Source organism: Drosophila erecta, unplaced genomic scaffold (genome assembly GCF_003286155.1).
Source record: "Drosophila erecta strain 14021-0224.00,06,07 unplaced genomic scaffold, DereRS2 tig00000021-arrow-pilon, whole genome shotgun sequence".
Lineage (NCBI taxonomy): Eukaryota > Metazoa > Arthropoda > Insecta > Diptera > Drosophilidae > Drosophila > Drosophila erecta.
In genome coordinates this window covers 9,715,605-9,740,237 of record NW_020825198.1, presented here as the reverse complement: position 1 = coordinate 9,740,237, position 24,633 = coordinate 9,715,605, and the positions used below count along the sequence as shown (strand labels likewise).

General features: G+C 39.7%; 7 protein-coding genes and 1 pseudogene across 11 annotated transcripts; all 8 read left to right on the top strand.

The window, feature by feature from the left end:
• Positions 1 to 2,609: 2,609 nt before the first annotated feature.
• Positions 2,610 to 3,632, top strand: LOC6545982 (annotated as a pseudogene).
• Positions 3,633 to 3,868: 236 nt separating this feature from the next.
• LOC6545981 lies at positions 3,869 to 4,475 on the top strand. The gene is made up of 2 exons (XM_001972153.2): positions 3,869 to 4,246; positions 4,326 to 4,475. Exons 1-2 carry the CDS (start codon positions 3,869 to 3,871, stop codon positions 4,473 to 4,475), a joined length of 528 nt encoding a protein of 175 aa, XP_001972189.2.
• A 346-nt stretch (positions 4,476 to 4,821) lies between these two features.
• On the top strand, positions 4,822 to 5,424 carry LOC6545980. Its single transcript, XM_001972152.1, has 2 exons — positions 4,822 to 5,202; positions 5,269 to 5,424. Exons 1-2 carry the CDS (start codon positions 4,822 to 4,824, stop codon positions 5,422 to 5,424), a joined length of 537 nt encoding a protein of 178 aa, XP_001972188.1.
• Positions 5,425 to 5,539: 115 nt separating this feature from the next.
• LOC6545979 lies at positions 5,540 to 6,240 on the top strand. The gene is made up of 3 exons (XM_001972151.2): positions 5,540 to 5,786; positions 5,844 to 6,011; positions 6,079 to 6,240. Exons 1-3 carry the CDS (start codon positions 5,571 to 5,573, stop codon positions 6,238 to 6,240), a joined length of 546 nt encoding a protein of 181 aa, XP_001972187.1. The 5' UTR covers positions 5,540 to 5,570.
• Positions 6,241 to 6,626: 386 nt separating this feature from the next.
• On the top strand, positions 6,627 to 8,323 carry LOC6545977 (40S ribosomal protein S9). Its single transcript, XM_001972150.3, has 4 exons — positions 6,627 to 6,727; positions 6,921 to 7,166; positions 7,570 to 7,756; positions 8,055 to 8,323. The coding sequence occupies exons 2-4, from the start codon at positions 6,944 to 6,946 to the stop codon at positions 8,230 to 8,232; spliced, it is 588 nt and encodes a 195-aa protein (XP_001972186.1). The 5' UTR covers positions 6,627 to 6,727; positions 6,921 to 6,943; the 3' UTR covers positions 8,233 to 8,323.
• Positions 8,324 to 8,491: 168 nt separating this feature from the next.
• Positions 8,492 to 9,569, top strand: LOC113563880. Of its 2 annotated transcripts, none has more exons than XM_026976691.1 (3): positions 8,492 to 8,964; positions 9,130 to 9,203; positions 9,258 to 9,569. In XM_026976691.1, the coding sequence occupies exons 1-3, from the start codon at positions 8,577 to 8,579 to the stop codon at positions 9,564 to 9,566; spliced, it is 771 nt and encodes a 256-aa protein (XP_026832492.1). In that variant the 5' UTR covers positions 8,492 to 8,576; the 3' UTR covers positions 9,567 to 9,569. The 2 variants fall into 2 exon arrangements, with proteins under 2 accessions (XP_026832492.1, XP_026832493.1); XM_026976692.1 differs by lacking the exon at positions 8,492 to 8,964 and adding an exon at positions 8,971 to 9,059.
• A 548-nt stretch (positions 9,570 to 10,117) lies between these two features.
• Positions 10,118 to 12,921, top strand: LOC6545975 (leucine-rich repeat-containing protein 59). The gene is made up of 4 exons (XM_001972148.3): positions 10,118 to 10,389; positions 11,151 to 11,210; positions 11,289 to 11,555; positions 11,643 to 12,921. The coding sequence occupies exons 1-4, from the start codon at positions 10,276 to 10,278 to the stop codon at positions 12,192 to 12,194; spliced, it is 993 nt and encodes a 330-aa protein (XP_001972184.1). The 5' UTR covers positions 10,118 to 10,275; the 3' UTR covers positions 12,195 to 12,921.
• Positions 12,922 to 14,345: 1,424 nt separating this feature from the next.
• LOC6545771 (proton-coupled amino acid transporter-like protein pathetic) lies at positions 14,346 to 23,913 on the top strand. Of its 4 annotated transcripts, none has more exons than XM_026976980.1 (7): positions 14,346 to 14,408; positions 19,849 to 19,899; positions 19,976 to 20,040; positions 21,563 to 21,658; positions 21,721 to 21,871; positions 21,934 to 22,848; positions 22,914 to 23,913. In XM_026976980.1, the coding sequence occupies exons 2-7, from the start codon at positions 19,885 to 19,887 to the stop codon at positions 23,085 to 23,087; spliced, it is 1,416 nt and encodes a 471-aa protein (XP_026832781.1). In that variant the 5' UTR covers positions 14,346 to 14,408; positions 19,849 to 19,884; the 3' UTR covers positions 23,088 to 23,913. The 4 variants fall into 4 exon arrangements, with proteins under 4 accessions (XP_026832781.1, XP_026832780.1, XP_001972183.2 ...); XM_026976979.1 differs by having other exon boundaries at positions 14,351 to 14,485; XM_001972147.3 differs by having other exon boundaries at positions 14,351 to 14,540.
• Positions 23,914 to 24,633: the final 720 nt, after the last annotated feature.

The window sequence follows — 24,633 nt, the reverse complement described above, 5'->3', positions numbered from 1 at the left end:
CCCCTCGAAAGCTACTTCAAGATAAACCGTAAAGCACTGAGTTCAATTCCCCTCGAGAGGAAATTAATGTTTATTGCATTTTATTAGCCACATCTAAATGGGAATCTGCTTGATTTTTTTATGGCCTCCTCTAATCACAAAATGCTTCAAAATGCTCCATTTAACATGCTCAGATGAACACTCAAGGACTCTCCCAAAAAATATGGATATAAAAGCCAAAACACAGAAACTGTTCATGAAGTAGAACTCAAAAAAAGGTAAAAAACAATAAAGGACCACATGTTAGGCTGCCAGGACAACGAAGCGCAGGCCAGGAACACGTTTAAGTGGCCCAGAGAAGAACAATGTTGGCCAAAACGAGTGAGAGCCTGCAAAACAAATTAACAAAGCTAAGAGGATGGAAAAAATACACGAAATTCCCTGGGCTTCATAGATTCCACGAGTAGATGACGAGGACTTCGTCTATATACACCTTTATCAATATTCATCTCCTGCAGTGTCGGCACTGAAACATGGCAATTCAATCAGCGGAAACCCCACAACAACCAGCAGTCGAAGAGGAAAAAAGCCGAAAAAAACAACATATTTGCCAAATCAAAAACTGCACTCAAGCGTACAACACATTCCCCATACAGTTCTAGGCAACAACAATAAAATTTATTTTATAACCGCTGCACGTTGCCACGATGTACTGACCCCGTAGATGAAAATGCAAATAGTTACAAAACTTTTAGCCAAAAAGAAGCTCGAGACTCAAACGCATCAACAACAAAATTGTCTACTGACTTTCCACAGAGACGACAAAAAAAGTGTAAATGCAGAAATCGAAACATCAAATCGAGCGGAAACCATTGCCAAAAACGTCGAACAGTCAAAAAATAAAAACAAATGCTGTGCCAACACCAATACAAAGCTCTTCGATTCCAACCAAACTGATGGGAGCAGCCCTAAAATGTATAGTAAATGTAAATGGATAGTGTTTTGGCGACTGGGATCCTTTTAAACAACCGAGATTGCATGTAAAGTTACTGACTATGAACATAGGCGTAGGACATCCAAGGTTCCCAAAAGAAATGATGAAACGCAGCACAAGAAAAGCATGTGCCACTCATGATTCCAATGCAGTGGAGCAGAAATTCTTTTGCCTTGCCTAGTAAACTCGGTGCAATATTACATTTTTCACGCCAGTAAAAACAAATACAAATACAGCGAAGGCAAAGCTTGGACATGCTGATCAACTGGCCAAGCTTTAGAATGCCAGGAGTTAGCATGGTTTTTCTCCATTCGCTTTTCTTCATTTTCTTTTTGGCAATTTCCTTTTTGTCAGACAGCGGCATCCGGATGTGAGTTCGACGTGGTCACTCCCGAAAATTACTAAAATTATATATCCGTTTCCGGCTTAAGTTGGGTACCGGGTACCAACCATCCCCGCTTGTGCCCAATTTGGACAGGCATATCGAGTTATTTATTGGCACATTTTTCCCAGCTCGCCGGCAAAAATTGTGAAACATAATTTATGGCACATCGCGCATACGCCGCATTGCACGCATGTGGCTGTCTGATGGCCCGAATGTGAAACAGTTTTGAACCCATTGGCGTGGCCATTTTTCACTCCATATACGAGCCGACCAGTTGTAAGCCCTTAAGCCTAAGCAAGTCGATTTGCTGCCATCGAGCATCGAACTTGTAGGCCAATTGTCCAGGCAATCAGCAGGCAAATTGTCAAAGCAACTTATCTTCGCCCTAGGGTTCATGTACCGAAAGAAGTGCATACTTACAATGCACTTCGGATTTTTAATATTTTTTAAAAATTTAGTTAAGGCTTCTACCTAATTTTTAAAAATAGTTTTCTTACTGATGAACCGTTTTGAAAGTAACTTATTTCAAGCAGTAAAAAGCATTGAAGACCCAATTTTTCCAAGTGCCTCGTAGTCATTGCCAAAATGGTTACCCATTCGAGTCGAATGCATCACTTCTCCGTGCAAAGGACAAAAGAGCAGTTAAGTGGCAACTTTTCTTCCGGAGAATCTGGGCATGGGCGTAATCATGACGACAAATTGCCCGGCCGGAGGCAATAATGATTAATAATGAGGCAGCAGTAGCAGTTGCAGTTGCTATGCCGCCGGAAAACGGCCAAACTTTGTACTGCCGCTTGTGGCTTTATTAAAATAAATAACTCAGGCTAAGGCAGTTAAGACGAAGGTAATCGCGACACGACCCTTGCTGCCACTTCCGCTTCCGTTATGAATAATAAACTTGAACGGCGGTCAAAGTTTACCGATGCCCGGGAGCAAAGTTATAATTTGTCTAATTAAAAGTTTACCTGATTAACCTGGCGGCTAACAAGGTCAGTTGGTGAGTGCAAACAAAGCGTTTTGCCGGCCAAGATAGCTAAACAAATCAACGGGGTGGTGTACTCTCAAGCTACAAGTATGGGAAAATAGTAGCAGTTTAGCAACTTTGTGTCTCGTCCCTGAAATTGACCCAAAACCTGGGGTCACGTGACTTCTGTTTTTGTGGCACATATCAACCTAATGCACATTGTTTTGCAGCTTTCTCGTTTTCCTGTGCCATTTCACGTGCATTTTATTGCCAAAGTTTTTCCGGTCATGTCCTGTGGAGTTGTCATGTGCGGTAAACCAAGGAAATTGTTGTGCAAACTATTCGAGCTAAGAATGACAAAATTATGAGGGAAGTTGTTTTAAAATGATTTTATTTAGTTACCTAGCTCTGCTGAAAGCCTTCCGCATACAAGTACAATGTACTTTTTCATTCAACTATGAAAATATCTGCGCATAAACAATTTAAAAATTGTAATTGTATTTACGAAAGGTTGAGCTATGCTTATTTTTATTTGCAGGATGATCTATACAAATATAGTACATATTATATTCTATCAAGCATTATTAAAAAACAGATTGGTATTTAAATGTCTCGCTTCTCAATTGAATAATTTTGAAAACGTTCTAAAATTGGTGCTTAAAACGTGTGCCGATTGAGTTTACCATCAATTGAAAATAGCAGGGCATGGCGAGTGGTCTTTTCATTGGCATTTTTTGACTTTACTGTACTCAGTATTAGTTGCAGGAGATTTTCAGTTGCGAAATGTGATCTGCGAGTCCTTTGACCCCACGATTTCGAATTTTAGCAGCTGCGAGTTGGAATTCATTCGACGGGGCGTGGCTGCGTTCTGTATGGTTTGGAAACTATTCAAAGTGCCCATCAAAAACGTGCACATAAATGTGCCATTGTACAAAAATCAAACGGATATCGACCATTTCTCTTTAACCAGACCATGGATTTTTGATACTACATGCGGAATCCCCAAGCTCATCCATTGATGTATATGATGCACAAGGTTTTTATACAAACTTCCAACATAAATCACTCCTGTCCGTATGATGTAAGTATCTCACAAAATACCTAAAAAAAATAAAGTATCAAAATTAATAAGTAAATTTTGTTATATTTGTTATTAACAGCACGATTTGATAATAAATGAGTTTATGTACAACAAGAGCGACTTGAAAGATCTGCCCATACCGAATGTGGATTACATGATAAGTGTGAAAACGGTATTTGACAAGGAGTATCGAACATCCATAAAGATTTACGCAAACGGAAAGGCTTGACACTAAGTTGAATTGATACTTGAAATCTTTGTTGCACTTTTCATTTTCTGGAACGGACCAGTTAATCCACTGTATAAAAACGCAAATGAATAATAAATGTTCTTTTAACGGCTTAATATATTGAAATTTTCATTCCAAATCTCGGTCTGTATAATTAATTTTAAATTGTTTTTTAATTGCTGCCTCTAGTTCATTATAATATAGAACAATAAAGCCCCAAACTTCTATAGAACAGCATGGCGAAAAGGGTCGGCTTTTGCATTTTGTTCACTTTACTGTGGCCCATACTCATAAATGGACGATTTCATTTGAAAAACGTGGTCTGTGAGTCCTTGGACACTTCGTATTCGGACTTTAAACAGTGCGAAATGAAGGTCATTAGACGGGGCGTGTCTGCCTTTTATATGGTCTGGAAGATTTATTCGGTGCCAATTGCCAATGTCGATGTGAACTTGTCTCTCTTCAAAAGATCGAACGGATACCGCCCCTTTCTGTTCAATCAGAGCCTGGATTATTGCTACTATATGCGCAATCCTCTGGCTTATCCATTAATTAACATGGTACACGGGTCATTTTTAGCTACATCAAATATAAATCATTCCTGCCCTTATGACGTGAGTAGAAAATGAATGCCGTAATTATCAACTTCAAGAACTGCCTAACTATATACTTATTTTATTTCTCTTTGCACAGCATGACATGATCATTAAAGATTTGTTCTACCAAGAGAACGCTCTTCAGGATCTGCCCGTACCCAATGGTGATTATATGATACAAATAAAAGTGGCGATGGATAAGAAGTATCGTGCTTGTTTTAAGGTTCATGTAAGCAAAATTGACTAAAACGAAAGAATTTAAAAATATAAAAACTTATTTTTAAAACTAATGGAATGACCAGCGTTAGAAAGTGGATTGTATTTGCACACATGTAGTAAGTCGTGTAAAGAATTTATTTATTCTATACAACGCAATAAAATTATATTGATTATTTCAGCAAAAAAAATCATACACATTTTGATGAGCAATAATAAAGTAATTGAGAAAAACTTACATGGCTCACTGTAAAAATACATCTAACTGGGAATCTTTGTTTACGACAAATTACGCGGGCAGCTTAATTTAGTTATAATGGCAGTGAATTATCTATACGAAATAACATCGAATTGTCACCAAAACAGCAACACTCAATATGAAGTTTTTGGCCATAACTAACGTGTTTTTGACTGTACTGTTTCCTAGCGCACTAGGAGCTCATTTTCGGTTCACCAACGTTAAGTGCAAAAGTCTGGATCCTGAGTTTTCGGAGGTCAAGGAATGCTTTCTGAAGATGGTGCAACGAAATGTTGTGGGAATAAATTTTCACGTGGCCATTAAATACAGCCAACCCATTAATAAAGTTGAGTTCAACCTTAGTATATTTCGAAAATCAAATATGTACAGGTTGTTCTGGGTGAACCACACCATCGACTTTTGCTATTACATGCGCAAGCCACAGCAATATCCGATTTTCTATATGTTTCACGATTCCTTAATGGCAGCCACCAATGCCAATCACACGTGTCCATATACCGTAGGTACATATATGTACATATCTCCATTGCTTTTTGGTTAAGTATCGCCTTTTGTATGCCCACAGGAGAAGGATATCTATGTGAAAAGAATGACTTTCAACGATAAGACGGTGAAGGACCTGCTTTCCTTCCTACCTGATGGCGAATACAAGCTTGTAGTATCTGTTGGTGCTTTTGGAGTCTGGCGTTTACAGGTCAACGTGTTCGGTGTGCGTGATTAATAATGGGATTGTTGAAATAATAACCAAAACAGTTTAAAATGACGTATGTTTGGGATCGGGAAAATCAATTTTAATCAATCAAAGCAAACCAGCCGTTAAATCACACAATACGCGAGCAGTGTAATAATTTCCATCGATGAGACAACATGAAAGAGCTGCTATTGAGTTTAGTTGTCCCTATACTTATCATATTGGACTGGAGCCAGGGGAAGGTTTTCAGAGTCAGCAAGATGGAGTGTCGCTCCTTGGATCTATCGTTTACGTACTTTAAAACTTGTAAAGTGGTACACAGGGAAAATGGTCGAGCTGCTCTCTATGTTAATGAGGTGTTCCTCTACGAAAATCCAATTGATGATATTGTTGTAAGTTGGAAAATAAACATTCTGAAAATTAAAAAAAAATAATTACGTATTTTCTAGCTTAACCTGGGAGTTTTTAAAATAGCTAAAAATCGTCGTTTTCAGTTCCTGAATGAGACTTTGGACTACTGTCTTTTTAGTCGGCAGTATTTGACCAGCGGATTTTTCGGATTTCTAATGACTCCACTGTTGAGAATCTCTAACGTGAATGCTACATGTCCGCTTCAGGTGAGATCCAATGGGGTGACGATAGATTTTTGTCATTGATCATTGTCATTGGTATAACCAAATATAGCAAAATATAACTTTCAATGGCTTTCCTGTTGACGAAAACACGTTAAAAGAGATTCCAATTCCAAACGGTGTTTATATGTTCCACTTGCGAGCATCCATGATGAAAAAATGGAGGACAGACGTGAAAGTCTATGCTACTAGAGTTAATAAGTATACTGAATAACTGTTGAATTTGTTTACTTTATATCTCCAACATTGTAACTACATCCTAAAATTATTAAATAGAGTATTAAATATTTGACACAACATGGGTATTCGTACTATGCAAAATGTACATTGAATTTACATATAATGTAGTATACATTTGTGAAAGCAAGTTCCATACGCTCTGCTAGATAACAGCACTGTTCTCTGTTACTTACCGGCTGTAAGCCAGAATGTTACTTTTAACATTAAGCAATAGGGAAGCGATATTTAAAACAATACGATAAGTAAGACATTGTAAAGTAAGTCTATCAAAAGTTGGCAAGTGCCAGATAATAAATTTCATTAAGTATAATTACATGTGCAATGCAAACGATAGTGGTAAAAAACAAGCGATAGTAATCGACACAAGAGTGACCGTTCGTTTTACGTGGTAGGATTAAGTGTAATTTCGTCTGGTCACCCTTCGTGCTGCTCTCTTTCTTTTCGCAAACGTGAGCAAAGCCGTAAGTACAAAATGTGAGCTCCGCAAAAACTTTGAAAAAAGACATGGTAATATGCAAAAGGAAGAACAAATTCGCCTGCTTAGCTGTGCATCGACTGTTGTCGTGATGAATATTTCAAAGTTTTAGCTAAATGGACTGCAGATGGTGTAGATGCGCAGAGATTACCGATCCTAACCTAACTTTTGCCTTGCAGTGCTCGGTTGAATTGTCGGAACCATGGTGAACGGCCGCATACCCTCGGTCTTCTCGAAGACCTACGTGACTCCCCGTCGCCCCTATGAGAAGGCGCGTCTGGACCAGGAGTTGAAGATCATCGGCGAGTATGGTCTGCGCAACAAGCGTGAGGTGTGGCGCGTCAAGTACGCCCTGGCCAAGATCCGTAAGGCCGCCCGTGAGCTGCTGACCCTCGACGAGAAGGACGAGAAGCGTCTGTTCCAGGGTAAGTACCTTGCAGACGCGTACGGTCGAACCTCCCCAACCAACACCCTCTTAGTTTCCGGCTTTCGAGCCACTTCTAAACTTAGATAATTGCCGGTTCTTATATGCTAGAACAATATATAGCACTCAAATATTTCTATATGTTTCTTTGATTCGATCTATTTCATTGTTTATTACAAAGTTGTATGTTTAAATGTCTAGGCAGGAGGTGAATACTAAGGAAGTTCGACTCATTAATCCAATAATCGCGCTGACCTGATGAACTGTATTAAAAAATATATTCTGACACTTCTTGTCTGAAAAAAACGTTGACGTTAACAAATACACACTGAAGACAATTCACTGCTAGATCTTTCTATTGCTTTTTGGAAGTTCTATTAATTGTGTACCCATTTTACCCACAGGTAATGCCCTGCTGCGCCGTCTGGTCCGTATCGGTGTCCTGGACGAGTCCCGCATGAAGCTCGATTACGTGCTCGGTCTGAAGATTGAGGACTTCTTGGAGCGCCGTCTGCAGACGCAGGTGTTCAAGCTGGGACTTGCCAAGTCCATCCATCACGCCCGCGTCCTGATCCGCCAGCGTCACATTCGGTAAATATCGCTTGGACAAGCGACGACAGCGTCGCCAGGCTCTCTCAGATATAACTCTGTTTTGTTCAGTAAGACCACTTGGGAGTCGAACAGGCTCCAATGCTTGCACCGGCTCTCAACGTCTTTAGATTGCGCATGTGACTCCGTTCACTCCAATCGAAAATGCAAAATGCCCGCCTAGCGTAAGTTGCACTGAACGTTTTTCTTTGTTGAACCATAATACAGCAGCCACCACGCGATGGTGTTCTTAAAGCATGGCCTAACTGATCCAAATATGGTATTCTTTCTGTTCTCACAGTGTCCGCAAGCAGGTGGTCAACATCCCGTCGTTCGTCGTGCGCCTGGACTCCCAGAAGCACATCGACTTCTCCCTGAAGTCGCCCTTCGGCGGCGGCCGTCCCGGTCGCGTCAAGAGGAAGAACCTGAAGAAGAACCAGGGCGGTGGCGGTGGAGCTGCTGAAGAGGAGGAGGACTAAGCAGTGGTAGCCAGCTGCAGCCAAAAGAAATACAAGGCGCAGACTTTTGATAAAAATCTGTTTTACACAAATAAATGTAAACTATCCTAACGTTGAATGTGTTTTAATGCGCATATGTTTATGGTAGGGACCAAGGATATAACCCAAGCATAAACGATAACTCAAATGCACAATTATTTTAAACATTTGAGTGAACTGCAGTTGCTTAAACTACTTTTTCAAACAAGTAAGGCGCTCGTAAAATTTAAATTTCTCGATAACCGGACAGGGCTGTAATTCCAGGGTATCGATAAGCAGCGATCAGCTGTGCGGTGTTTACGTTTCATTTGTTGTTTTGTGTGAAAATGTCTTCGAAAAGAACTCGGGGAAAAAACTTTACAGAACAGGAAGAACATGCTCTGGTTGATCTCGTGCTCCTGAACAAGGCTATTCTGCAGGACAAGAAGAAGGACGCCGCCACTTGGCGAAGAAAAGCCGAAACGTGGGAGCGACTGACCAAGGAATTTCAGGCGCAAACGGGAACGGATCGATCGTGCGCTGCACTTCGCGAAAAGTACGATAATATGAAGAAAAACTTGCGGAATAAGTACAGAGGAGTTAAGCACTGGAAGAAAGAAAAGGAGCTCCATTCCGCTGTTAATTCCGAGTGCCACAGCTCCACCATGTCGCAGAACAACGCCGGCCACACAGGAATCCCTGCCAGTCCACTGGAAAACCAGTTTGATAGTGACGGTAAGTGGAGTTCATGTGTAAAACGCTGCTACAAAGATCCCACTTATCAAGAGGGTTTTGTTTGTGGAAAAAGCCACGTTAAACGATGACAGGAGGTAGTGCAAAAACAGTAAACTTTCAGAATTTTGGTTTTTAACAATATTAATGGTGCACTTTTGATTCCAGGAAATTTCCAATTACTGAATGCAGCCAAAGAAGAAAATCCTTCAATCAGCTCTTATAGCTCCCAAATGGTGCAAGTACGTACAAGTATTTCTCTTACTTCTTGTATTCAAGAGTTCAAGTTTTTTAAGGAAAACATTGATGATATCGAGGAAACCGAATCCGTAGAGTATTCCCAAAGATGGAATTGCAGCTCCCCTGCAACGCCGATGGGCAAAAGATCAACTCGCGTTGAGGATGAGCAGGTGGAATTGTTTAGGTTACAGCAGCAATATTATAAAGACCAAAATGTAAGAGCCGCTGAGAAGCACAAATATGAAGTGGAGAGGGAACTAATAGAACTACAAACGGCTCGAATAAAAAACCAGTTAATTGAAATGGAAATTGAATTGAAGCGCGAAGAATTGGCTAAATTGAGGCAAAGGTCTGTAATTTATTAATAATAATTATTTAATTTATAATTATAAATATTTAATAATTTAATAATAATTTTACAAATGGCTGATGTCTCTTTTTCTTGTTAAAGCATCTGCATTAAACATATAAGATTGTATATAGCTTAAACAAATTCGCCAACGTTTTAAAGAAGGGCATACAACCGTATAAATGCTATATAATTTAAAGTCCTCGGATAATCTCTATACTGGCCACTATTAAGTATTAAGCAATCATTAAACATTTATATCCATAAATATTTGGTATCCCATCACATTCACAAACCAAGCCGGTAAAATTTTATTAAGATTGTACATATTAGAAAGTAAGTTCTTATCCGTTTTTAAAAAGTAAGGTGTAACAAATACAAAAAATAATATAAGGCAGATAGTGTTGCTATTTTCAATCGTATTGTATAGTTGCTACTTCGAATAAAATTAATACGCTTAAATATTTTGTAACATCAAAGTAAACAAAGTTGAATTTGAATTATCAGTGTGCCCGGAACAGTGAGCTAGCGAAATCCTGCCGTTATCGATTTTGTACTCGTTATTTATTGAGCTTTCGTGTGCTTTGCCAGCAAACTGCCATTCACACAAAGCGTACGTTTGAAAATCACTCGAGATTCGGGTAAACACAAACTCCAAGTGCCGAGGAAGAACAGCAGCCGGAAGTAAACCGCGGATAAATAGTGGATAAGCAAGTGTCGCCGAGATGCCGAAACCCGGTGACAAGGCGAAGGTGAAGGTGAACGTCAAGGAGCGGGTGGTGGACGAGTCCTGCGACTTGAGTCTCTCGGAACTGAGCGAAATACCGGTGCGGGAGATCGTAAGTACAAGCTGGAAATACAAGTGATTAGCGCCGATTCTTGGTGTCTCTGTTCTACCTACATCTGCATCTGCATCGGCTCCCCCTCCCATCAGCCCTCTCGCTTCCTCTTGGGGCCACGTTCGTTGTCTGGCGTGTGTCTAGTCACTGTCTGTCTCGCTTGCACAAGTGCCGGGTGGTGGGGGTGCTGTTTGGCTTGGAGAAGGAGAGATCCACGTACTCTGCACCACCCCATCTAGTTATTGTTGCTTTGCCGGCTGGCTTGCAATTAACGCTGACGTCGACTTCCGCACACACTCCCCCTTAACCCTTGTGTGGCTGCGAATGCAGTCGAATTCGCTCGAGGGGGTTGATTTTTGGTCTTTGCCACCCCTCAAAAACTCAGAAGTTTGCCAAAAAAAGAAAAACAACTATGGTAGCTAGAGTAGAGTGTCACGACTTCTAGATACCGAGTACTAATTATTATCTTGTAAAGAGTTCTGAAAGCGACTATTAAGCAATAGATACTTGATTTTAATTTTATAATTCTTAATTATTACTTTTATTGGTATCACCCATCATCGGAATTACCCTCAACGGATAATTTTATGATATGATCATAGAGATTAGCCGTTCAACAGCATACCCCAAATTTTCTCAACAATTAAGGGGTGTAAATTATAAGAAAGGGTCTTTCCAGGCACTTACATATTTCGGGGGTTTCTTTTTTCGGTCATGTTTTGCCACTGGTTCTCAGTTCAGTTTGTCCTTGTGCTTTGCAGGCTTCGTTCAAGCGCGTCACTGTTTTGGATCTCTCCAGCAATCGCCTGGTAAACCTGGGAGTAAGTAGTCGCACCACATCTAGCCACCTAGCACACACGTTCTAAATGCCACTTTTTCGGGCTCTCCTATCGCATTAGAAAAACTTTTCTATTCTCACACGATTGGTGCGCCTGGATCTAAGCAAGAATCAAATAAAATTCCTGCCGGAGGACTTTGGCCAGCTGGAGCAGTTGCGCCACTTGGACTTGTACAACAATTGCTTGGAGCACCTGCCCATTAGCTTCGGTCAGCTGCGTCGTTTGCGGTACTTGGATCTGAAGGGGAATCCACTGACGCCCGCCTGGGAGAAGATTGTGGGTTGCTGCTCCACGCAAAAGGACTGCCAGCAGGCGGCCAAGAACACAGTAAGTGGCCCTCAACTTGAGTGGCCCTCGAGTGACACAGCTTTGGGCTCCATCTAACTTTTCCCCATTTTTCCCCCCGTTTTCCAGGTCAGCATCTGCGCCAACTACAAGCCGGAATTCATTGAACGCGAACGTTTGGCCGCCCAAGAGAGCCAGAAAATGGCCGGAGCCGGGGATTCTAGTGCCAATGCCGTCCAAACGAACGGCGGTGCAGCCGGCGGAAAGAAGTCTACGAAACCCAATAATAAGAAAGCTAAAGCCAAAAAACTCGCCGCTGGGGGAGACAATGAGCTGACAATCAAACCAGTGAATGCAGTAGGATCAGGAGGAACAGCAACCGCATTAGGAACCAAATCAACTCAAAAGAACAATCAAAAGAAAAAGAACTCGAAAGGCGATTCCTGGTTGAATCTACTGTCGAGAGCTGCCCTATCATCGCTGGTCACCTTTCTGGTTCTATTCATCATCAACTTGTTAATCATCTACATGATCATGTTCAAGAATCCGGACATCGCCGACAAGCTTGTAGAGTACATACCACACCAGTATCGCGATTGGATCCTGACCAAAACGGAGATCTTCCGGCTGCGTGTTACCGACTGGATCTCGGAGTTCCGGACACCGCCGGAGGAACACTGACGGTTCATTTATTTGAAGCCTTAGAGCGCTGGGCTTCAAATACAATAAATCGCCTAAACAATCTCGGATGCATAGCGCGTGTGTGGAAAAATTAAAATTGAGATACGTGTAGACCACCTGAACGAGTTATACGACTGCTACTTTGATATACCATTATCTGTAATTTACTGCCATTTACTTTGATAGACACTAAGCCACTACGTCCATTGAAGCGAGATTTTAACATGAAAAACCACACGTACTCCGCAACTAAAGAGGCCACTTAAAAGACACCGAACTACACTCAATCACTCAGCTCAATCGAACTCAGATGTATCTACAGCTAACCTAACCATAGCTCAAGCTCAACTCAATAGTAACTGAATGGCGGTTCCAAACTGGCCAAAGCATAGAAACTACAGACACAGTCAGACCAGACATCCTCGTAATATTCACATCTATCAGGTCAGATCGGATAAAATCGAATCGAATCAACTCACCTACAAATAAAATACATGAATCGTGTGCAATTCCCATCTTATTTATTCGCCTGACCATTTAACATTTGTAGATTTCAAATCACATAGGTTTTATTGTAATACGCAAAGGAAATGTATACCACCATTAGTGGAATTTGCAGATAATCAAAATGAAACTCAAACGGTTTCATATGGTTTATGCGAAATCAAAATAATTGAATTGTAATGAAATATTTGGAAGATTTTTGGAATAAAAACTTACATTTAAGCAATTGTGTTTGTTCGGTTTACTTCCTTTCTAGTTTTTAGTGTTATTTTATTTAATACTCGAACTAAATTTATGATTTAACTATTTGCGGGAAAAATCTAACAATTTGATTAGATTAATTAACAATTTCCCAGGAAATCGTTAATAAAAATAATTTCAATGGAGATTGTGTATAATTCATGCTTATCTATTCACTTAGTCTGCTAGCTATATTACATTTATGGCCCTCCATTGGGCACGCGAGTCCTTATCATATACATAGTTTATAAATATATTATTCGGCTCGACCATATATTTTTATTTTTAGAAATCCCATAGCCAAAATCAAACAGTTACGACTGAAGGAACCTTAGAATTTAAAAATAATATCTATCTATCCCTCAATGATAATAAATCCATGTTAGGAAGTTAGTAACTTGTTCATCAATCAATACAAAATTCTTAGAGCTCCCTAATCTTTGATTTATAAGGACTGATATGATACACCTTAATTCTGCCAGCCCATGCTGATATTTTAAAAGGGCATCCGCAAATAATATCATTTGTCTTCTTCGCTGTTTATACGGATGATAAGTGGTAAATGACTTGCGAAAACAGACAGGTAAATTTCATCAATAGAAAGTAGTAGAACGATGACATCAATGAGCAGCGGGTGGAAATTATTATTGAACTTCGTGAGAGAGCAAAAACGTGGATAAATTTAAAGACGTAAACACTGTATTTGCTTTGCAGAATTTCAACGGAACCTAAACCTAATTTCTGATGCAATGATGTTTATAAATTTCTTGCAAGGATCTCTGCCCTTCTACCCGCACTCCAATTTTAAAGTTTCGTGTTTCCGGCGAGTCTGCAACTATAGAGAGTGCCACGCTTATGACAGTTCGACTTGGATTTCGTCATCCAAAAGGAGGAAAAGATTGTTGCTCTTAAGGATAAGGATTTGCTGAATATACATACTTCTCTCGCTTGCTCTTCTTAAATTCAGCGCCTCCTGCCGCTGTCCTTGTCGTCCTTGTTTCTCTTCCCGCTTGTCTCTTTCTCTCTCTTCGAATTTACAAGCTCTGCTGTTTTGGCGGGAAAGAGCCAAATCTGATTTATAATTTCCTAATAAACAATTTTCTGAAACTAAGCATTAACAATAGGATACAAGCTTGTCCAACCTTATTGTTTCGTAGGGACAATTTCCTAAAAGTGAAAATAATTTAAGATTTGTAGCTATTTTAAAAAACAAACATTATATATGATTTTGTTTTTTTTTTTACTTAAGTTAAAATAAAATAAACTTTATTGAACTGCTCATTAAAATAATATTTTTTTAAACAAATATGTACAATCTCTAGATATTCTAAAATATGCTTTGCCAAATATAAAATAGCTAAATAGCCATCACTGCTGGCGTAAATGTATATAAGCCGCCTCTGTATATACAGATAAAGTAGTTGCTTTTTGGTCTTCGCGCTGTTCACACCGGTTTTTGTGCCGTGGGAGGTAGCTTCGATTTTTTTACTGCCTGAACTGTTATTATTGCACCGTTTATTCGGCAAAAGGCGATCCACCATCGACCGGTAGGAGAAGTGTTTGATTTTCGCGGCATTTTCATCAGCTCTCTTGCAAAAGAAGGTACAAATAAGTAAGCAGTACAGTCGTCGAATTTATGGCAAGGGAAACTACTTGAAGCACATGGCAGAAACGCAGAAAAGAAATTGGGTTTGTCTGAAAATAGCAGAGGCAGAGGCAGAGGCAGAGTGCAACTGACTCGAACACATGTGTTATGTATTCAAAAAACATTCGAATGGAAGCCACGAAAAAGTATAGAATTAATTGACATTGTCAAAAAAGCAAAAAGTGAGGTGCAGTGTAGGTGAGAACCACGAAAGCAGACTAAAACCGAAAAAGAGTAGAAGAAAAAAAGCCGCTTCAGCGAACCAGAAATAGTCGAAGTGACAATTATAACCACAATTAAAACCGAAAACTTTTCATAAAACCCGACAAATTCGACAGTCGAAAGAGAAAAACGAGACACGTGAGCATTTGCGACGTCGATGTAAAATTAACACGTTGCACCTGTCCTGTTATTTGCATTGCGATATTCTACATGTTCTACCAATGAAATGTAGATATGTACGTATATTTTCGGGCAGTTTTAAAGAATGCGTTTTTCCTAAGGCATGAATGGAATATAAGCTTTTTACGATGCAGTTTAATGTTAGTGTTTTTTTTACATGTGCGATAGTTTAATGGCTGCGAATAGGTTTCCCCCGAATTAGACTTGCTGATGTTCCACGTTTCTTGCTAAATTTCAATACGTAATTTACCTGTAATTGAGCACTTAGCCAAGGGAAAGTTCCCCCCAATGCCAGCGAACCAAACAAAAAAACCAAAACAAAATTTACTGGTAGAAGAGCACAGAAAAAAAGAAAATAAAATGGATTACTATCATAGCTGTCTGCACACACGTCAATTCAACTGCTGCACCCACACCCACACCCACCCACTTTCAGACCCATCCGAACTGAGTCATCAAGGACATGGCCAAAAGGAACTCGGGCCGAAATGGGATGGGTGCACTGAGCGAAATGTGCATCCAAGAACAAGTCTTAATGCGCTTTAAGGTCGTGTGACGCTAAGAATCATAGTCATATTTGATTTGGCGCTCGTTTTCTGTTAGTGTTATTGATTTTGTTGCTATTGTCGCTGTTGGTAATTAGCATAACAGAAATTTAAAAGCAAAAGTCAAAGACGCAGTAAAACTGTGACGTCAGAGACTGGAGTCCAAGGGGAAAACTTGGGGAAAGTAATGTGCTGAACAGAAAGAGACGGGGCGTGCGTGGGTGCAACATGTTGATTGCGTGGGCGGCCTGCGGGCCATTTGATATATTCCAAGAATAAATCTGATTTACATATCTTGCGATTCTGGGATTAGGAGCTTATACGAATGGTTAACACACGATTTTACAGTGGAATAGAATGGGCATTCGGATATGTTAGGTCCATACCCTATTGTTATTATCATGCAAAAACATCTATTTCTTCTTTGCACTATTCTTGCTGTCAATCGCCTACGCTAATTTGCACACATGAGCCTTCCTTCCTTCGTTTGCCTCAACTGACCGGACAGAAACTGATTATTTTTAGATGCACCTAATTTCCGTAACACCTGAGGTCGTTTTTCTTATCAGGTTGCCATTTTTCCTTCTTAAATCGATTGGACCATTGAACGGCAGCTCGATAAATACTTTACCATAAACAGAGCCGAAGAAAACAATTACCAAAAATAGTGTTCAATAAATAAATACTGTTCGTATCGTCGCACACTATCTAAAACCATAATGTGACCTTTGTGGCGGCTTGTTTGGGCTTTTATCAGAAGTTATATTATGCAACGACCGCATGCAAACTCTCCAATTGCGGGTAATTACTTTAAACGCCTTGAACAGCGGGGAAATGCATTTGCTGCTGTAGATAACACGAAACAACAGATAGTTACTACGTTTTTTTGAGTTGTGTCTCCGCGTTGATAAGGAGACTTTTTCGAGTTCCATTAGGAGCTCTATTGAATCAGCAGTTCCCCATTAAAACGACGCCAGTTTACTTTTCACATTATGCCTATGGATGCAAAAACCTTTATTCTAATGACGTAAATGTCAAACAGATCTAAAATCTTTGACGTCCGAAAACAGCTGCTCAAATATTTTTAGAGATTTTAAGATTTATAAAGAGGATACACCAACAAGAAATTACTTAAAAAGACATTATAAGTATTTGAAGCCACGTGGTAAAATACCACTGCCCTAATTATATTTCCTGTACTTTTATCAGACATTGACATAGATTGTCATAACCTTGTTTGCTTCCAAGAATCATGTTCCACTATCTCCGAAGTTCTTTAAAAAAACCAAACGCAGAATGTGTGGTAATTGCTGAACTCGCAATTCATGGGAACTGTATTCCCCAAAGTAAACATGGATACGTAAATCCCAAAAGGGGGAAATCAAACACTGTTTCGTTGATAACTCACTAGATAAGGAGAGTCAACTTTCCCATTCCAAAATAAACAAGAAGCAAATGCAGATGCACTCCACGCGTGCAAATTAGAAACCTACAACTTTTGGCTGATGAAATACTAAGAAATATTTGCAGCATGAAACTGTGATAAACTTAGGTCTAAATATAAACCGAATTCTATGAATAAAAGTATTGTATTATGCTTACGCAAAGTATCACAAGGAATGCCGTATTTTCCCATACTCAGTTTGTTTCCCATTCTTATCGTTATGATTCAGACCCTCACCATACGATATAAGTTTGACCAAATGACGAAACTATTTGTAAGGATCATTAGCTATGTACGTCTGGTGCGAATATCTAAAAAATATAAATATAAATGCACAGCGACGAAGGCGAAACACGTGGTTTTCACTTAAGGTCGAGGGGCTCGACCGGGTGGTTTTTGCTCTGTATATATACATATGTGTATATATATATATATATATATATATATATATAGTTGGGATGCTGCTGAATATAGTAGAGCATTGAGAGTTTAAGAGAAACGCAGACGACAGTGGTAGAAAATATAAAGGGTTTCTATTTATGCCAGATGTGGCATAAATGCAAATGCAACAGCATTTTTCAAACAAATTCCCACGCTTGCATTCCACAAACAGGATTCTTGTGTTCTTTGTGTTCATTCAGCATGACTTATCGTACATATAGTGCAGCGTTACTTTCCCGAAATTCTTGAAATATTTTGCATTTTGATATTCAAGGTTCTAAATTAGCTTTTAGTGATTTGTCACGTTTGGCAGGCAGATGATAATTGGCTAACATAAAATATATAGAAAACAATATATTTTCTCAAAGATGTGCGACCCAACAAAGTGGCAATTGGCTTGACTCGCGTCAAAAACAGTGAATTATTTGCAAAATTAATTACAAAGTTTATCATACTTGAAAAAGAGTAAACTATCTTATCATAAACCGAAAAACTGAACTCATTGTAGTTAGGATAGTAATAATTTAAAAAATACTTTTTTGCCATGTGATGTTATTGTATATTTCAGTTTATTATTGTAAACTGAACTCATTGTTGTTAGGATAGTATTAATTTGAAAAATACTTTTGTGCCATGTGATATTATTCGATATCGCTTGATGAGGATATGTAATAGTATCAATACACAGGGCAACAAACTTGCGATCGTGTAAACTTTACACTGAAAATTAAAGAGTGAAATAACACGAACTTCAATTGAAATGATGCAATCGATTCGGAAATTACCTTGCCTAGTAATTGCTCTCAGTGGCAAATCGGTTTGTATATCTTTCGGTTCGATTTTAGCCAAGTCATGCTCTTTGATCACGCAACCCAAAGAAATGATAATGCCGACACGACCACATATATATATATATATCTTCCGATAAATCGGGTGAACCAGTTTGCACTGGTTTTTGGGGCTAAAATAGTGCAAAAACTATGCGATAAGAGCAAACATTTGGCATAACAAACGCCAAGCACCTACAACTAAAAATATAGAACCAGTAAAACAAAACACTACCAAATGTGTGCCAAGTTTTATTTTCATTTTTTTTGTGTTCTTTACTGGGTGAAGGCTTTTTACTCGTCTGTGTTGCCAAAATATTGTGTGTGCCTCACGCAGATATTGCGTTCCCAATATATTTGATTCATTCATTGATTGAAAATGCTTGTCGATGTTGGGATCCCATATCTTATCGTGGGTATTGAGTGGTAGGTGCGTGATTTCGCTATGACGCTTTGGTTAGATAACGTGATATTTGGCTTTGCCTTTGGCTACCTTCCATCGCTTGTAAATGCCTGTAAACGTCAGCTATAACTTCGCTTGGCCCCCAAGTGGATGGGTGCTCGTGCTCTTCAGAGGGCTTATCTGCGGCATTGCTTGGATCCAGTGATTCCCGAGAGCAGAGGTCAGCCCGAGTCAAGTGGGGGTCATTCAACCTTCTTGCGAAATCCGTCTAATATGCGGCGAATCATGGCCAAAACAAACTGCCGAAATACCATATATATACACACATTTACATCAGTGTATAAGATATTCGAAACTGTCTACGCAGCGTCTGAGTGCTGAAAAATGATATGCCAACGTGGAAAGAAACGAATAAATATATCATGTGTAACTCGCGAGAAAGACACAATATAAAAGCCAAACCTATACCTTGATTTGGGTTCCTAAAAGTGCCCATCACCCTAGAGAACTCATTTGGGGGCCAGTCCGAAGTACGAAAATCCGCCCACTAAGCACATACTCGACATTCTATTTACTGTGTGAAATATGGCACATGTGACTGGGATTTAAGGGATTAATAATAGAACGGGCACAAAAGGCCGAAACGCAAAAGGAAAAACCAATTAACCGAAATATGTCATCGAGAACACACAATAGTTGCGGCATCCAAGCGACTAAAAATAAAACTCATTAGGGAAGGTTTTTAAATGAAGCAAATTATGTTCAATTTGCATACAAATTGCCAAATTTGCCTTAGGCATTTTTATACGAATAATATTTCCTTAAATTAAACAAATTGAAAGTGAGTCGCACAAAACAATTAGCTGGCAATTGAACTTTGGATGTTGGAATATTTCAGTCAGAAATCGCAGACAATTAAATCAAATCAAGAGATGCATTCTGTTCGTTTACTCAATCAAAACGGAATTCTATTAGTTTGGCGTTGGAAAAATTCAGTTTGAGAAATTGAAATAGTCTGGGCGCCACAATTTCAATTAAAACTCATTATTAAATCAATGAAGGAGTGCTTGTCTTACACAGAACGAAATGTGATCACAAGTGGTGATCAATTGGCAATTAATTCATTTTAAATCATTGTGATCTTTGGATATGATTGATACCCAACAATAACTAATAGTATTTTCCCGTCCGATCTCGTTGCAGTTTCTACACTGAGGGAAAGAAGAAGCCGCTTTCAAAATGGTTAACGTTGTGGTAAGTACAATACTCTTAGAAACCCCATTGAGCATTTACCTATAATCATTTTTGGAACCCTTTTTGGACCTTTTAGGACAGCGGGTCGAAACATGCGCCCCAGGAAATGGAGCAATTCCTGCCCGGCGAAGGAAAAGTCATGTGAGTATCTCATCCGGTCAATGGGCTAAAAATATGTCGCCCAAATTGACAATGTGGCATGATTGCCAATTAAGTGAACGAGTAGATTAGTGTCTCTATGTCGCTAATTGGCCTTTGATGTGGCGACGTCTAAATGGAGACTACAAAAGTTTTGTAAGCGCTTAAGGCCAGGCGCTCCAACACGAGCAGTTTAGATTGATTAAAATTATCAGCTAGCTTGAAGAGGGCATCTGTGCTGTGCTATTAAAATATTAGAAGTCTAGTCTAACTCGAGGGCAGGTTGAGCTCCCCACATAGATAAAACATGTAATCAACCAGGCTCATGCCTTCTAATAAGCGCAAATCACGTAAGCCTCTGTCAAGGCCTAATGTAAATTCCTACTGCATAGAACGCAATACAAGCAATTCAAACCCCAATCCATTTACGTACTAACACTCGTACTATGGCGAGTTAACTCCCAAGCTCAAGGTGCTTTCACAAAAAGGTTTAAACACCAAAATATTTAAACATCCATCTGCTGACGTTGGTCAACTATCGATTTTCCTGATCTGTCTTCAAATGCAAATATTATTGTTGCGAATGCAAATGTGAAAAGCAGTTCAAACGAATGGCAGGCGTTAAATAAATTGACTAATTTTACGACAATCTACAGCTTGCACACGTGCACTTCCTTATTTAACAAAACGAAAGATTACTTTCAATGCTCTCTGTACTTTGAACCAAGCTGTGAAACTTGTAAACGGTTAAAACAATATTCGAAAGATTATACTTTGCTCTTTCCAATCAAAAACTTATTTTGATGACGCTGAAGAATAGCTGATAACCTGCGCGTCGCTCTTGAACTGATAGGAATTTATTAAATGGAAAATATATTCATATTCAAACAACAAAAATGTTTGTATTTTGACAAATTCAAAAGTTAATCTTTTTAAATATGAAGCAAAATCTTAGGGGGAGGCTTTGATAGATGTACGAGTTTTTGTTTTTACCTCAGGTCTTTAAATTCTATTGCATACCTTAGGCCGCTTTTGAAAGCGGGAGCGAAGAAATATTTTGAGCATAAAGCCAGGCTGACTTCTCGTCTATTGTGTTTCTTTTATGGCTGATGCAACTAGATTGGCCATTCGAGTCAGTCTCTCTGGAATGGATCTGAGTCCATAGATTCCGTCAATTAACCTGAACAAGCCAATCAGAAGCGGGCTGACCAAATTCAGCAGTAGTTTTTTCTTTCCATTTTACCCGATCGACATTAAGTTACAAGTGTAGTGTTTTGAGCCGACGGTTGCACGACAGGTGTAATTGCAGATGCAGCAATTCCGTGGCAAAAGAATTTCACTGTCAGCATATAAGAAACCCACTCGATTCCGTGGCGAGTTTCAGTTGCGTACAGACGATCGTACGAATCGGCATGAAAATGAGCGACTTAGAACCCGCAAATGTGGAAATGAGGTGGCCATCTCCAGAGGCAAATGGCCCAAAAGACATCCCTAACTAATGCTTTTCTTGTCTTTGATCTTTTAGGTACAAAATCCAGCCCCGCAAGTCGGATACCGAGCAGGCCTTGGCTGGAAATGACTTCGATCCCTTCGCATTGCGGGACAATCCACATCCCACAACGTAGGTTGCTTTGTATCCTTGGACTTTCGAATTCCTAATAAGTATTTACTCTTCCCTTATAGCGATAGTGAAACTCTCACGCATTTGCTTAAGGCCTCTTTGGGAACCGGTATCCTGGGCATGCCATTTGCTTTCATGTGCTCCGGTCTCGTCATGGGAATCTTCGCCACCATTCTCACCGCCTTTATTTGCACGCACTGCAGTTACGTGTTGGTATGTTAAATCCAAAAACACAAATGTGGATTTATTAAATATTTTTTATAACAACTTTATAGGTAAAATGCGGACACAAGTTGTACTACAGAACTCGCCGTACCAAGATGACCTTTGCCGAGATTGCCGAGTCTGCCTTCCAAAAAGGACCCAAATGGTGCCGTGGCTTCGCGCCGGTGGCCAAGTTCTCCATCCTGTTTGGTCTGTTCCTGACGTACTTTGGCACCTGCTCGGTGTACACGGTAATTGTGGCCTCGAACTTTGAGCAGTTGATTTCCCACTGGACGGGATCACCGGTGTCGCTGCGCATGCTCATTTGCATAATGCTGGTGCCCTTAATCCTGATTGCCTGGGTGCCAAATCTGAAGTACCTGGCTCCCGTCTCGATGGTGGCCAATGTTTTCATGGGCCTGGGACTGGGCATTACGTTCTACTATCTGGTCCAGGATCTGCCATCAGTGGAGGAGCGCGATTCCGTGGTTTGGAGCACATTGCCGCAGTTCTTCTCGATCACCATCTTTGCGATGGAGGCGATCGGTGTGGTGATGCCACTGGAGAACAACATGAAGACGCCACGGAGCTTCCTCGGAATCTGCGGTGTGCTCAGCCAGGGCATGTCCGGCGTGACCCTTATCTATATGCTGCTGGGTTTCCTTGGCTATCTGCGTTACGGTTCCAAAACCGGTGAGAGCATCACCTTAAATTTGCCCATCGAAGAGTGGCCCGCCCAGACCGTAAAGGTGCTCATTTCCCTGGCCGTATATTGCACATTTGGACTGCAGTTCTTTGTGTGCCTGGAGATCCTGTGGGATGGCATTAAGGAGAAGTGCAAGAAGCGCCCAACATTGGTAAACTATGTGCTGCGCACAGTGTTGGTGACCGCTGCCGTTGTTCTGGCCGTGGCTGTTCCTACAATTGGCCCATTCATGGGTCTCATCGGTGCCTTCTGCTTCTCCATTCTAGGATTGATATTCCCGGTAAGTCAAACACATCACAAGATCCATTATATCATCAAGTAACCTTATATACCTTCGATTTCTAGGTGGTCATTGAGTTGATTGTCCATTGGGAGAGTGGTTTTGGTAAATACAACTGGATCCTGTGGAAGAACGCAGTCATTACGTTGTGCGGAATTGGTGCCCTCGTCTTCGGCACCCAGGCAGCCATCAAGGATATTGTCAAGGCCTACAGTAGTAATGAAAACGTTGGAGAATAGATACTTCACAACTTAGGAGAGAGGCTCCGCTTCCTAGAAAAAATCTAACTATTGTTAGATGTAAAACTGCGCCCACATTTTGTACATTTTGTCTGTTGCTTAGTGTGTCTGTTTTGAGAACCGAAAGGGAATTAACTAGGGATTTCACTGAGCGAGTGCCTACCACATATATATAAATATATATATTTAGCACACTCCCGAGCACCATTATGCCGTTTTAGCACGTTTTAGTACACCTGCGATTATATAATGTAGAGAGTAAGCTAGTTGATAGCCATTCAGAAACACTTTTAGAACAGTTCTGAACGATTCAAGCGGCATACGAACTGGAAATGGAACATACTAAGTGCACTTTATTAGTTCCCTATTGATTTGTATACAATTTAGTATGGAGCTATAGAAGACTTACCTTCGTATCATCCCAAAACCCCCACCCCTTTCACTGTGTTCTAAAATAGTATTACTCTAAAAGCAAAAAACCAAAACTGAATTCATCTTATCATGCCTTTCCCACTTTTACTTTGTTCCGTAGCATCTGATTTGCCTACATTATTTAACTTTTTAGCATGTTTAGTTAGTAAGCGTAAGAATTAAGATTGCAAAGCCTATTCTGCAATCAATCAGTTCCAAAAATGTTGAGCTATAGTACTCAGATAATATAATTTTTATACAAAATCTAGCTGAGAAATAAGTTACATTGAATTGCCCCGATATTCACTATGTGTAAACATATTTTTTTGTTGCCTCCACATTTTTGTATTTTATTTATAGCTATTAAAGAGAAATACTTAGCGAAACTATCAAGTAAATAAATCAAGAAACACAAGCTGAAACATTTTTTTTTGCATTTAAAATTCTGTGCAGACAACGAAGCAGATTTATTTGTAAAATTATGAAAAGTTCGAGCCGCAGAATTATCTGTCATCTGTACATATGTATATTGATATGAACGCAACGAGTTCTGAGTATATGTATCTGCCCAGAAAAGTATTTACAGTTGTCCATATTACATATTCAGAAGAACAAAGATTGATATGAATGTTTACTTTTTTGAAAAATGTTTAAAATCTAAACCAAGCAAAGATATAATATATACACCAAAATAAAAAGATATACGAGAATGTCAACTGAAGAAATCGCTTTTTTTTTTACTTATTTCGAAATGCGTTAAATCAATTAAGTAACCAATTGTATAATGTTCAATTACTTATAGAAGTGACCCTGAACTTCTCTTGCCATTTCTCGCCTGCGGGTTCAACGCGTGGCACTTGCTCAGATCATTCCGGAATATCCATACGCTGAATGGCCAAAAACCTGATCGGGCAACTTCAATTACCAAGTGGAATAGTCATTTGTTAATTGGTAACAAGTGCACAATGGACAAGGGGCGCATCGAATTTGTTTTGTTGATGTTATTTTCACCAAATTGCTTATTCGATCCCACACAAAAAAGCCCACAAGTTCAAACATTCAACATTATGGGCAATTGAACTCGACTTTTGGCCAATTAGGTAACCTCCAAGGCAAAGATGTGGACCACAAGCCG

What these genes read in the sequence shown, in the direction of transcription:
- LOC6545979 (XM_001972151.2), top strand. Translation starts at nt 5,571, where the DNA reads ATGAAAGAGCTGCTATTGAGTTTAGTTGTCCCTATACTTATCATATTG. An exon ending in ATCCAATTGATGATATTGTT is followed by an intron (nt 5,787 to 5,843) that starts GTAAGTTGGAAA and finishes CGTATTTTCTAG; the next exon opens with CTTAACCTGGGAGTTTTTAA. An exon ending in ATGCTACATGTCCGCTTCAG is followed by an intron (nt 6,012 to 6,078) that starts GTGAGATCCAAT and finishes AACCAAATATAG; the next exon opens with CAAAATATAACTTTCAATGG.
- LOC6545980 (XM_001972152.1), top strand. Translation starts at nt 4,822, where the DNA reads ATGAAGTTTTTGGCCATAACTAACGTGTTTTTGACTGTACTGTTTCCT. An exon ending in ATCACACGTGTCCATATACC is followed by an intron (nt 5,203 to 5,268) that starts GTAGGTACATAT and finishes GTATGCCCACAG; the next exon opens with GAGAAGGATATCTATGTGAA.
- LOC6545981 (XM_001972153.2), top strand. Translation starts at nt 3,869, where the DNA reads ATGGCGAAAAGGGTCGGCTTTTGCATTTTGTTCACTTTACTGTGGCCC. An exon ending in ATCATTCCTGCCCTTATGAC is followed by an intron (nt 4,247 to 4,325) that starts GTGAGTAGAAAA and finishes CTCTTTGCACAG; the next exon opens with CATGACATGATCATTAAAGA.
- LOC113563880 (XM_026976691.1), top strand. Translation starts at nt 8,577, where the DNA reads ATGTCTTCGAAAAGAACTCGGGGAAAAAACTTTACAGAACAGGAAGAA. An exon ending in AAACCAGTTTGATAGTGACG is followed by an intron (nt 8,965 to 9,129) that starts GTAAGTGGAGTT and finishes TTTTGATTCCAG; the next exon opens with GAAATTTCCAATTACTGAAT. An exon ending in ATAGCTCCCAAATGGTGCAA is followed by an intron (nt 9,204 to 9,257) that starts GTACGTACAAGT and finishes AAGTTTTTTAAG; the next exon opens with GAAAACATTGATGATATCGA.
- LOC6545977 (XM_001972150.3), top strand. Translation starts at nt 6,944, where the DNA reads ATGGTGAACGGCCGCATACCCTCGGTCTTCTCGAAGACCTACGTGACT. An exon ending in CGAGAAGCGTCTGTTCCAGG is followed by an intron (nt 7,167 to 7,569) that starts GTAAGTACCTTG and finishes TTTTACCCACAG; the next exon opens with GTAATGCCCTGCTGCGCCGT. An exon ending in ATCCGCCAGCGTCACATTCG is followed by an intron (nt 7,757 to 8,054) that starts GTAAATATCGCT and finishes CTGTTCTCACAG; the next exon opens with TGTCCGCAAGCAGGTGGTCA.
- LOC6545975 (XM_001972148.3), top strand. Translation starts at nt 10,276, where the DNA reads ATGCCGAAACCCGGTGACAAGGCGAAGGTGAAGGTGAACGTCAAGGAG. An exon ending in AAATACCGGTGCGGGAGATC is followed by an intron (nt 10,390 to 11,150) that starts GTAAGTACAAGC and finishes TGTGCTTTGCAG; the next exon opens with GCTTCGTTCAAGCGCGTCAC. An exon ending in ATCGCCTGGTAAACCTGGGA is followed by an intron (nt 11,211 to 11,288) that starts GTAAGTAGTCGC and finishes CTATCGCATTAG; the next exon opens with AAAAACTTTTCTATTCTCAC.
- LOC6545771 (XM_026976980.1), top strand. An exon ending in CCCGGCGAAGGAAAAGTCAT is followed by an intron (nt 20,041 to 21,562) that starts GTGAGTATCTCA and finishes TTGATCTTTTAG; the next exon opens with GTACAAAATCCAGCCCCGCA. An exon ending in GACAATCCACATCCCACAAC is followed by an intron (nt 21,659 to 21,720) that starts GTAGGTTGCTTT and finishes CTTCCCTTATAG; the next exon opens with CGATAGTGAAACTCTCACGC.